The 12,413-nt window shown below is 45.9% G+C and overlaps 2 protein-coding genes across 3 annotated transcripts in view; both read right to left on the reverse strand.

Moving 5' to 3' along the window:
• The window catches only part of RSU1 (Ras suppressor protein 1), a 356,276-nt gene that overhangs the window by 87,714 nt on the left and 256,149 nt on the right, over window positions 1-12,413 (reverse strand). The gene's annotated exons all lie outside the window — the stretch shown is intronic.
• C1QL3 (complement C1q like 3) lies at window positions 1,361-8,356 on the reverse strand. The gene is made up of 2 exons (XM_060121639.1): window positions 7,769-8,356; window positions 1,361-1,746 (listed from the first exon to the last, which is right to left on the reverse strand). The coding sequence occupies exons 1-2, from the start codon at window positions 8,354-8,356 to the stop codon at window positions 1,567-1,569; spliced, it is 768 nt and encodes a 255-aa protein (XP_059977622.1). The 3' UTR covers window positions 1,361-1,566.

The raw sequence follows: 12,413 nt of genomic DNA on the forward strand, positions 1-12,413 counted from the left end.
AGATGGCTTTTGGCAGTGTACTTTAACCGGAGAGGAAGGATTTGCACTGCTCTCAAAATCTACTTTACTGTCAGCTTCGGTCCACCTGAGAAAAAAGAAAAACGTTGCTCATTCAAATGCATATATTTCATAAACACTGCAAAGGACAGCTACTTCATCTCTGCAGTCCTAACAGTAACAGTCGGCCACAGAACGCAGTGAAAGTATTGATTGGCATATGGTAATAAAGAAGCCACAGACCTAATTTACAGACACATGATTTCCGGGGCATTTTAACCTAATAAAATTTAATTTTCTGGATAATTCTTAGAAGTCATCTAAATTATTTTGCTACTTCATATATTTTTGTCTTCCAAAATATATTTCAATCCAAGATAAGTCAAATAACTTACACACGTTTGTGTGTGTGCCTACACGTACACTTCTTTAAATTAAATTTTTGGGGCTATACAGCCATTGTGCCTATGGTCTGAAGCCATACATATATTTCATCTAACATATATATATGTACACATACATATATATATGTAGCAGGTTATTTGTATAAAATATATACACTTTATTGTCGTATTGGTTATATGTGAAATTGTTCACGTTGAAATAACCTCAGGCCATGACTTGTAGTAACTATTTGAAGGCCTTACTTAGTGTCCCCTTGGTGACGCATGCACCAGCGCAAATTAAACCTATATGCGTTGGGTTACGAATAATCTTTTGTTCCAAAGAAGGCAAAAGCCTCAGTCTGATTTAACACTAAAGAATAAATTTCTCTGACTTTCCAAGTAAACCTAAATGCATTCTATTGACAAACTGGACACAGGGGGATTTTTCTAAATACCATACGTAATTACACATTTACACACTTAGAGGGTAATCCTATGATACAAGTTCAATCTCTACTTTTAAAGACTATCACCCGAAAAGAGAGGAAAGAAGATTCCTAAGAAAAAGAATGTGAAACATGATCACAGGCTTGGGAATTCCCTCAAATCCAGAAAATTCCAGGTTAAGGCTTAAAGTTGAATCATTCCCAGGTCTAGCTCTAAAGTTAACAGGAGTACAAGGCAGACAATTTCTTTGGGGACAAAGCAGCATTATGTCAATGAGACCTCCTCCTGCAGGGTAAAAATCATTCTTCCCTACACTATGAATGGACCCCGAGTATCATAATAAGCAGGTAAACTCACAAGAACCAAAGCTGACATATGGTTAAGAGCAGCAAGATCACAGTACACCAAAGTATCATATATATGGAAGAAATAATTCAGTGTCTTAGATTTTTCTATAAAAATCTGTGATCTATATAGGACTTCATTCACATCGACACGAACAATAGGAATATTTGCTTTGGCGGTAGTGATCAACATCTGCTTATCTTGCTTTTAATATTTTTTTTTACATAATGTTTCTGAGTATACAGATGTGAGTCAGGTAGCATTTGAATTCCCCACATACACACAGCTGAGGCGCCCCGCATCCGGCATCCCCTGGGGTCCTCGATTCACTGACGTTAGCCACACGAATCCAGTGTCCAAACTCAGAGTAATAAGCTTAGTTTTTGCATGATCAGTCAGCATAGATAATAAATCCCGAAAATGTGCTGTATTTGTTGTTGTTTCCTCCGTGGGCTTTCCCACCATCTAATTTGATGTAGACTTCGTCTCCTGGCTCCAAATGAAGAACCACGCTATTGCTCGCATAGTCGTAATTCTGATCGGCGTCTTGGGCGATCGCGCTAGCACGCACCTGCGTGAAACAGACAAGAATTAGAATTTGTAAGAGAGAATTCTCAGGCTTTCTTTTTTTAAAAAATATCTTTATTGGAGTATAACTGCTTTACAATGGTGTGTTAGTTTCTGCTTTATAACAAAGTGAATCAGCTATACATATACATATATCCCCATATCTCTTCCCTCTTGCGTCTCCCTCCCTCCCACCCTCCCTCTCCCACCCCTCTAGGTGGTCACAAAGCTCAGGCTTTCTTTTCTTTCTTTCTTTTTTTTTTTTTTTTTTTTTTTGTCATTCACACAGCATCATAAGCAGACTGGCTGCCATGGCACTGAATTTAGCACAGCCAAGTCCACCTTGGCCTTGGGGCTTTATGAGGATATCTTTGTAACAGTTTCAACTATGTTATTGGAAAGGAGAAAATAGTGCTTTCCTGAAGGTGATTCTAACAGTCTTTGTTTTTCTTTTTACTATATGTGGTAAGCAATGCATACCACTCTATTCTCTTCCTAAATCATGACTTTTTCTAATTCCTTGTGACTCTGTGCCCAATCACTTCTTGAAATGGCCACTTTTTTGCATTTTAATGAAAGCCAAGCAGCGATATCCTAACCAGCTGTTTGAGCACAGAAGTTCAATCCAAATTTCTGTTGGTCCCCATGATTATTAGAAAATTGAGATCCACAGTACGTACAGACTCAAAGAAATCCCACTCCTGTAACTCTACTATACAGGAAGAAAAAAAGAAAAATCATTTTGATTTTGGGCTTTCGAAATCTAATTCAAGGAAAAGCCCCTGTACCCAAAGCTTAACTCAATGAAAACATCTTTGGTTTCAAAGTCTTCAGAGTTCTTTTTTCTATTTGTGCCTTTTTATCACTTAATTGTGATGTGTGCACGTAAATAAGCTATTTAATTTCAACACATCTACAAGTTATAGAAGGAGCTACATTTCTATAATTTGAAGTCTCTAAAATTTCTAAATTCTTTTGAATGATCTCATTGAATACCCTTTTATACTGAGGTGATTCTAAATGTGTGGTTTGCTTTGAGGATGGAGGTTGGCTTCTAATCCACTCAGGTTGAGCCCGTGATCTCATTAGTGAGCTGACAGACATTTGCAAACAGTCCAATTGCCCACCCATCATATCAAGTAATATGGACATTCTGTCACATCCTCAACTCCAATTAGGCTTCATATCCGTTTAGCTCTATTTTGATTCTGACTTGGAAAAAATTTTTTCAATAGGCAGACGTGTACTTGATTTATTTCAGTAAAACATCTACTTTGTGGCTTGTTTCTCTTCCACTGTAATGATATTTCTCCGAATAACACAGCAAGTGATTTAGTGGTTTTGTAAACCTGCACTACGTAATAATGCATGACTTGGGGTGCAATATGTGAGATTTTATCACTTGGCAAAATGAGAGAAATGAGACATCAAAATTTAAATGATTGGTTTTCAAATTAAATTTTCATGTGGTACGTTCTCACATTAATGCTGAAATGTTAAAAAAGGAGAAGACTCTTTGACACTGCTGAACTTGTAAAGTAATTTGAGTAGTATTTAAAAAATTTATTCCTGGCTATCATATAGCAAAAGGAGAAAAGGGCTTAAAAGATTCAGAATTTCTTAACATTGTGCTGACACTCATAAAATGAAAGCAAAATATAATTACGCTCACAAGCACTGACTTAAATGTATACACCGACTTGGTGAGTTGATCTGTTTTGACCATTAAGTAATAATACAATTTAATGTCATAATATTTCCTAGGAATTAATCACTAGTGTATAGGAGTTGGATGCTTTGATTCATTAATTTCATCTAGTCATTAGTTCCCAGGGAAAAAAAAATCTACAAGGAGAAAGAACCGTACTCTTAGGACCTGATTTTTTTCTTAATGTGTGGATTTTTAATGGGTGAGAAAAATTAAAATATAAAATACTAATTAGCTATATTAGTAATATATTAACTAATTATCAATCTATGATATACTTCTCACCTATGATTAATAACCAGACACACATTTTTATTTAGTGCTTTAGGTATTTAGTATTAAGTTCTATGGGTATTACGCTTTAACACTGTTTTCTACATGAGGGCATTTGGGAACTGGGGTTCATTAAAATCACTTGATTTAGAGACAACAGTCTTAAATATATATATATATATATACATATATATATATGTATATATAAAATGCAATTTTTATCCCGTGGGATATAACCACGAGCCCACAAAATTGTTAGCATTTTTATTCAGTAGGTGTTACCACAAAACCCTGCAAATGCATTATTACGATCCCACAGACTGGAAGGTTACCCTTATGGTTTTCACTTCCTTTGTTGGATAAAGCCAGTGTGATTGCTTTTTAATGAAAGTGATTCTCTAAGATTTGAACCATAAGACTCTCCCAATTAAAATACCTGCCATACTCCAGAGTACCTTGCGTGATTTTAGCATGCCTGCTCACCTGATCACACTCTAAAGGTATAATGGGACTTGAAATTTCAAGCTGTAGTATCCAGCCCAGTAACTTCCAACAATTCTTCCTTTAAGCCATCAGACTATTGAGGAAAGTAATGCGTCCACCCTGGAGGCTATTTTCAGGTTCCTAAATGTACACAGATTTCAGCCTTTTCTCTGACGATATGATGCACCCGTTCCTTAGCCCGATATACCCATTTCTACCTAAATGTACTCTAATACCTTTCCATCTCGTAAGTTAACTATTTAGATTCTGCTGATCTTTGGTGCACGTTTCACAGCCCCTAAAAAGATAATTCATTTGACATTTCATTAATCTTGCTAATAAATGAATAACAGCCCGCAAACTGTCTTGTTTCCAGTATATGTCATGTTCAATGGTGCCATAACTAATAAATTCTTAGAGTAAAAACTAGTCTTTAATTATTTTATAGTTCTAACCTTAAGCCAGTTTTAGTTTTTATTAGACTGGCTTATTAGAGTGGTATTACAGTGATTGGATTCAAATAGCAATATTTTTTATTCAGGTTTCCTGCTAAATGTATACAAACATTTAAAAAAATATTTCCAGTCTCTATGGAAAGCTATTTGAGTCCAACTTTTGCCTTTAATATGCACTGTCATGGGCTTTTTAGACATGGTAAGATTAAATTTAGGTTGATGGTTTTCTGGGGAATCTGAGAACCGTGGTCCTTTTAGTGCTGTGTTTGTGAGGATGTAACAGCCTATGCTGCCTTAGCGTTATCTTATTAGGGAGGGTTTGTCATTAGAGACAATATTTATGGTAACATTTGCTAATTTAATTAATCGCTACTGATGCTCTCATAATTTCATTCTCATTGTACTTCTGTGGAATCATAAACAAAAGGTTAAGTGGCGCATCAGGTTAATTTACTGGCCTTTGATGTTTCCATCTGTGATCCTGCATTCAAACACAAAGCATAAATAAAATGGTTCTCATGTGGTTATCGTCCAGAGGCATTCCTCTATCCTAGAGTGAACTGCATTTTTAGTTTAATTTTTCTGTGCTTCCCAAATCCACTTAATCCATAGAACATTACGCTGACATGGATCTCTGAGTTTCTGTTTTATGAAAACAAATTAGGTCAGCTCAGAGGGGGGAACTGCCTGCCAACTAAGAAGTGATCAGACAAGAGCAAAATTGAAAATCAAGGAAAAACTCTTTCTTTAATATTAATTAAAAAAGGATTTGTAAAGATTTCTCATCTGCAACGCCTGCAGACCAGACTTTACAAAACAGTTCTATTCTAGATATAGAATTCCTTAACAGTAATATTGCAATAACCATTTTGCAAAACAGTCTGTGCTGAACTAGAAAATATATCGTTTTCTACTATATTTGTTTTTCTGAATAACTTGTTGCTCACCTTTTGTAGAAGTATCAGCTTAATATGCCAATGCAAAGCATGAGACATTTTAAGGTCAGCTGTTGTGCCTTTTTTTTTTTTCTTCCCCCTCCATCCTCATAGAATGTACATGCTAGGATGATACAAAGATGCATGCTACACTCCAAACAATGAAAAACATTTTAAAAAACCAAAATGCACACAGAAAACGTATATGGAATGGTTTCCTTGGAATCTTTACCTGGGCCTCAGCATCAACATTTAAACTAATTGAAATGTACTGTTCCCTAGCTTTTCATGCAGTTGCAATTTCCACATACTTAAAGAAGTGTGCTTTTATACACTGATAAAACTTGAATCTTATTCTATTTGAATTAATACCTCTGAAAACAATCTCTCCAGCCTGACAGTATCTGCCAGACGTAACCTTTGAGTCAGAAGACAGCCAATTTGTAAATAAATGGGTGCCTCATCACTGCCTGCTGAGGGGCTGTTCACAAGTCATTTTGTTAGGGTGACACAATAGCTCTATTTTGGTACAGTGCGTCATGGCCTTTTTAGCCATTTACCTATAACCGTCCCACTGCTCTGTGAATAATTTTTATTTATCTTAATATTATTTTCGTGTATAAGAACTATAATAAACAACCCTGTCAGTGCCTCCTGGTGGCCATTTTTCCTCTTTTTGTTCTATGTGACCTTAGGGTCCCTTAAGCTACTTACTTCTGAATTCCTTTAGAAGTGAGGGGTGGTAGGTAGCGGGAGGGACAGGATATTTTGTCCTTCCTCTTATACGTTTAGGGTATTTGTCTTTCACTTTGGAAGAATTCTGATACTGTGAATTAGGACTTTGGAATAAATTCTGCTTTTAATGTTGCTAATAGAAACCTGGGTTACAGCTAGAAAGGTCTGAATTCGAGGGAGAAGTGACCTGAAGCCGGAGAGTCCTTGTAAAATTACAGCTGGCCACGGCGGGGTGGGGTGGGGGCACTCCCTGGACCACCCAATAAGCAAAGTTGAAGCCCAGGCATTCAACCCAGACTGCAGGCTGCAAGGTCTCCCCCAGCGGCTGCTGATTCAGCGCCTGCAGAGGGTCTGATTACACTTTGAGGTAATTACAAATATTACTTTCCTCCCCCGATGAAGAGATGGGACACACTTTGGTTTTGCAATGACCGCGAATTTCTCAAGCAAACGGGGAAGTGGCCCCAGCATAACACTGCAGACCAGTGGCCCTTGTGGCAGCGCCGGTCATCTCGGCTCAGGAGAGCAGGTCCTCTGGCCGAGGGCTGATCTGAGGCTATTTCACAGCCAAGGCCAAGGCCACTGCCGCCTGTGAGCAAAAGGCTGGGTTGGAAAGACCCTCACGCAGGCGCCCTGGGGCTCGCTGGCGGTGAGGCCCAGAGCCCCGGGGCTGGGCTCTTCCGCCCGGCCTCCCGACCACCTGCCCGTGCGCCCTCCGCCTCCAGCCAGTGGAGTTTGGGTTCTGTGTCTGCGAGCGTGCTTTACGGCACAAACCCAGAGTCTCAACTTTTCCTTTTGTTAGCAGCACTCATGACATCTCCCCCTTCTTCAGCTGAAATCTAAAGCTGAGTTTTTGCATCTCGAATCTGACTATCTGTGAGTTTCCCGGGTCTGGGACGCCGCAGGGACCTTGCGACCGCCGGCCCCGTGGTTCTGCCTCGGCCTTGGACGCGCCCGGCTCGGACTCACTCCGCGCCCCTTCTTTCTCCCTTGGGCCCCGGTCTTTCTCCCCCGGGTTTGTCACCCTGACACGCCCACTCCTGGCTCCCCCAGCCCTCCCATCCCCGCCAGGGCCTGACAGTGACCCCGCACGGCTGAGAACCCCGCAGCCGGGGGTCGCTCGCTGCTCCGGGACTCCCCGCGGTGCACAAACTGTCCCGGGGACCGAACCCCGGCTTCCACCCCTCGGGGGTCGCGCGCACCAAGTGCCGGTCCCGGGCTCGGGAACCACAGTCTCCAGGCCGCCGGGCGCTCTTTGGCGTACGACCCCAGCCTTCCCGGGGTAGAACGGCGTTGCCCCTCGCTCTCGGCTCCCGGGAGCGGGGCTGCCGCGCCCTTCCTCCGCGGGCTCCCACCCCCGTGCCCGGGGTCTCCTCCCTCTCGCCTGCACCTTCCCGCGCTCCCTCCCCGCCCTCCCCGCCGCCAGCCCGCGCTCACCTGGTTGTTTTTGCAGAGATCGGCCCACATGCTGGTGCCATCCCCTCCGCGCATCAGGACGTGGTAGGTGAAGAAGTAGATGCCCGGGATGGAGCAGGTGAACTTGCCCGTGGTGGGATCGTAGTGGTTACCGAGGTTGGTGACCACGTCGTCGAACTTGAGCACCTCGTAGCCTTCGTGCTGCCGCTTGAGGCCGGCGTAGAAGGCGATCTTGGGCACCGTGCTGTAGGTGGCGGCGCTGATGGCCCCGGCCGCGTTCAGGCCGGGCGCCCCGGGAGGGCCCGGCAGGCCTTGGCGGCCGGGCTCGCCCTTCTCGCCCGGCGGGCCCGCGGGGCCCGGCGGCCCGGGCTCACCGGGGGGCCCCCGCGGGCCCGCCTTCCCGGGCCTGCCTGCCTCGCCTTTGGGGCCCTGGATGAAGGTGGGCAGGGACTGCATGAGGCCGCGGTCGGGCGTGGCGGCCGTGCTGGGCGCCTTGGTGCCCCCGTAAGGGTCGCAGACCATGCGGCAGGTGCCCAGCATCTCGTAGTGCGCCGACGTGCCGGCCGAGCTCACCAGCACCGGGATGAGAACGACCAGCAGAAGCACCATCACCACCCCCAGCGCCCCGGCGGCGATCAGGCGCCTCCTGCTGCCCACCAGCCGGCTCAGCGCGGGGCGATCCTCTTGTCTGCTTTTGGACAAAATTTTGAAGGTTGGGCGGGGACCTCCTCAGAGCCGAAAACAGCCCCCTGCGAACCCCGAGTCCCCTGGGCGGGCGCGCGCGCCGGCCGCTCCTCGCCTGCTCTCGCTCCCCCCCAGCCGAGGCTGCGGCTGGGGAGGGAGCTCGGACGCCCGGCGACTTGCGCGCAAGTCCCCGAGCAGGGGGTGGGGTGCGCGGGGCGCCCTCTCGCCGCCCGCGAGCCCCTTCGCACCTGTGGCTGCCGCCGGCGCCGGCGCGGCCCCCGGGAGGGCAGAGCCGCCGCAGCCCCTCGCGCTCGCCGGGGCCGCTCACACTTTTCCGCCGCCGCCCGCGATCGACTTTGCCGGTTTTGCCGACTGCGCCAGTTCGCACCAACTTTCCGTCTGAAGTTGCCTTTTCCTGCCTCCTCTTCTTTCGCTCGCTGGGATCGCCCTCCTCCTGCCTTTTTTGTTTTTGTTTTCTTCTTTTCCTCCTCGGCAACCACCAGAAACTCTAATAGATGCGCATCCCCCAAACCCCGCGCCGGGCGTGCGAGCTGAGGCCAGGCGCCCCCCGGGGGCGCGGAGCGGCGGCGCTGGGCACCGGCGACTCGGGGAGGCTCCGGGCTGGAGCGGAGGGGCTGGCGGGCAGCGGCGAGCGCCTCACCGCCGGGAGCGGAGCGAGAGAGAGACTGAACGCAGAATTCTGCCTGGGTACCACCTGCCAGGAGAAGAGGAGGCTGACAAACGCGCGCCGGAGCAATTTATAGGCACCCAAGGCGCAGAGGAAGGGGAGCCGCTTTGGCATCTCATTGCGGCATCTGCTCTTCTCATCCCACTCAAAGGGAGTTTGGCATTACTCTGACAATGTGGGATTTTTCCCCCCCTCGGCCTCTCTTCTCCCCCCACCCTCTGCACATGGATGAACAGTGAGATTCTGAATACTCCCTTGCTGAGCCCAGCCGATGGCGGCGCTCTCGCTGGACAGATGGGGGTGGGGAGTGAGACAGACGTGCTGTAGCCTTCAGCACTCAAGAGTCACACCTAAGTCCCCTGTTTCCCCACTGCCTGCAGCCCCAGTCGGAGGGTGCAGTTGAAGGTTGAAAGGAGGGTGGCTGGGTCGACAGCATTTCTCTAATGGCTCACCCACCATCAGCGTTTCAGGTGTTTGTTCAAAATGCCACTTTTAACATAAGGAGAGCCCTCTAGAATTTTCCAGATGGCAGATGTGATTTTTTTTTTTAACCTTATGGTTTTCCTCACCAGCCTTCCAAAATGAAATAAGATGTTTCCCAGAGAACAGTAAGGTGTGTTGAAGAGACAAAGGCCGCTTCTCAATGATTTAAATGAACGTGCCCACCGCATCAAAGCGGGGAAGGGCTGCTTCTTTCTACTAACGCTGCAGATGGTGGGTGTATACATACGAACACTTATTTACAGGCTTACAATTCTAGCAGCCTTTCAGGAGATTCAGCCACTGACCTAAGCTGCATTCACTTAAAGGTGCCACAGGCATGAGAAATAGGCACTTGTCAAGATGCCTTCAAAAGTCTTCAGATAAAGCAAGCAGCTTTCACCAAAGTACTGAGCAAGATATTTTCCTAAGGTATAGAAGAGTCCTGTAAGTTTCGGAGCATATCTCCCGCGTGTGTCTTGGGGGAGGGGGAACAGAAGCAAAGTATGAGAGAGGAGAGCTCCCATCTGCCGTGGCAAACAGGAGAAGGAACAGGCTGGATTTATAATATTAACGGAAAGCCCCCGGAGTAGCCGTGAGGCAAGGTATCCCACCAACAAATATATAAGACACACAAGAAGGGCTTTAAATAAACAAGCAGAATTGATTCGTACATCATACTTTTGCATATTCAGGAGCAACGGATGTCACTCAAATGTGGGTGACATTTGCTTGTCAATACGGGGATGATGGCTGGGAAGATGGTGACTTATTACACACCAGGGCGAGAATTGAAATGAGAAGCAGAAACAAATAAGACTACACAGTAAGCAAACAATAACATCCCCAGCGCCAATCAGGGGCCTGTGGTCTGGTCCGTGGGCTCCACAGCATGGACGGACGTCCCCTCCGCTCAGCCTTCGGCCTACACCCCTTATCCCCAACCCACCAGTTCAGTCCTTTCTTTCCTCCTTCTCTGTTTCAGAACAAAATAAGGTCAAATGAGGAGGCAGAAGGAAACAAAGATTCATTGATTCTTCTAAGAGAAATGTCAGCAGCTCGTCAGGTCTTTCCTGGGAGAATCACCACTGAGGCGTTGGGCTGTGAGGCCCAGCCCAGCCCTGGTCTCCCCCGTCTCCATTCTCCCTCTCTCTGGATGCTGACACAGGCCCTGCTCCTGCTACTGGGACACAGTCCTTCTCACTTCTCAAACCTTTAACTTTTATTTGAGGGGGGTGCTTTTCTTTACCTTGGGCATAATGACACGTATATTTCACACTATTTTTGTTCACACGAGCTGCATCATTTTCATGTGTTTAAGCAGCAAACACATAATAAGTTCTCTCCTGGCTACAACACCTGTTTTCCTAAAATCTCTTCCGGGTTGCTTGTCAAAGTCACCTTTCTTTAGGGGGGTACAAAATGGTAACACATGGTGTCAGCAGTGGAGGGTAATATATTAATGAAACAGGCTCTTCCCTGATACACCAAATGATCAAATGTCATAAGACTTCTCTATTGCTACGGAGAGTTGAGTGGGGATAAAAGGAAAGGTTTTTTAAAGGTAGAATTGTATAAATAAATTCTCATCAAAACCCTCAAGATACATGGACGAAGCCTCAGCTCATAAAGGAACCCATCAAGGCTGAAATAGTTGAGTTAGAACGGACCCTGGAAAGCAAGTCTCTACCTGCTCACTTGGCAGATGGTGAGACTGAGACCCATAAGCCTCGAGTAGAATCAGGGTCATCCCATGCGCTTGCTGGTACACCTTCCTCTACAACACAGTATCAGTACATCGCAGCCCAGCCCAGCCCAAGACCTGCGGTACTGTTCCTAGTAATTCAGGCTTTCCTCCTTCTACTTTCTCTAATGCCAAAGCAGAGCTTGATTTTTCCAAGTGAGGGCTCTAACATCTCAAAGTTCTGCTGAGATTTGGCCTTGGTGCTCAATCGTCATCCTTCACAGTGAGGACAGCATCCCCCATGTCACATGGCTGACCCTCGTCTTTCCATCGAGTGTACGCACCTCGACAGTGCATGGACATTTGGCTTTTTAGTGAAGGAAGTTTAAATGAAATGTCCCACCAAGTATTTGTACTCTGGGAGAAACTTCCTTTGTTCCCCCAAGATTTTCAGGGATGCCTGGGTTGTAGATGAACTCATGGCTGGTTCCTGCCACTTTTCACTGCTTGAATTTCCCAGAAGGTTCTTTGGAAAGTTACTCACGCTTCAGCCCTTATTCTGACAGTCTGAATAAACCATCTGATATGGCATATTACTCATCATCTTTATATGTATATAATAATAGAAAATGTGTCAATTAAAAAAATATTTGGTTCTTTTCAGTCCTCATCAGAGGACCAAGTTTTCTCTCACAGTCGATATTAGCTTTGGAAGCAGGCCCTGGAATCTCATTTTCACAGGACTTCTCGATCATTTCTCAAGAAAAGACCAGGCTCCATCTTCCCATTCCTTCTGCCCCTGGGCCTTTGGGACCATTAAATAATAAAGTCAAATACAGAAACCCAGGGGTTTCCCTGGGTTTCCCGCAGTGGTTAAGAATCCGCCTGCCAACGCAGGGGACACGGGTTGGAGCCCTGGTCCGGGAAGATCCCACATGCTGCGGAGCCGCTAAGCCCGTGCACCACAACTACTGAGCCTGTGCTCTAGAGTCTGTGAGCCACAACTACTGAAGCCCGCGTGCTGCAACTACTGAAGCCTGTGTGCCTAGAGCCCGTGCTCCACAACAAGAGAAGCCACCGCAATGAGAAGCCCGCACACCACAACGAAGAGTAGCCCCCACTCACTGCAA

Source organism: Lagenorhynchus albirostris, chromosome 1 (genome assembly GCF_949774975.1).
Source record: "Lagenorhynchus albirostris chromosome 1, mLagAlb1.1, whole genome shotgun sequence".
NCBI lineage: Eukaryota > Metazoa > Chordata > Mammalia > Artiodactyla > Delphinidae > Lagenorhynchus > Lagenorhynchus albirostris.

What these genes read in the sequence shown, in the direction of transcription:
- C1QL3 (XM_060121639.1), bottom strand. Translation starts at nt 8,356, where the DNA reads ATGGTGCTTCTGCTGGTCGTTCTCATCCCGGTGCTGGTGAGCTCGGCC. An exon ending in ATCTCTGCAAAAACAACCAG is followed by an intron (nt 1,747 to 7,768) that starts GTGAGCGCGGGC and finishes TGTTTCACGCAG; the next exon opens with GTGCGTGCTAGCGCGATCGC.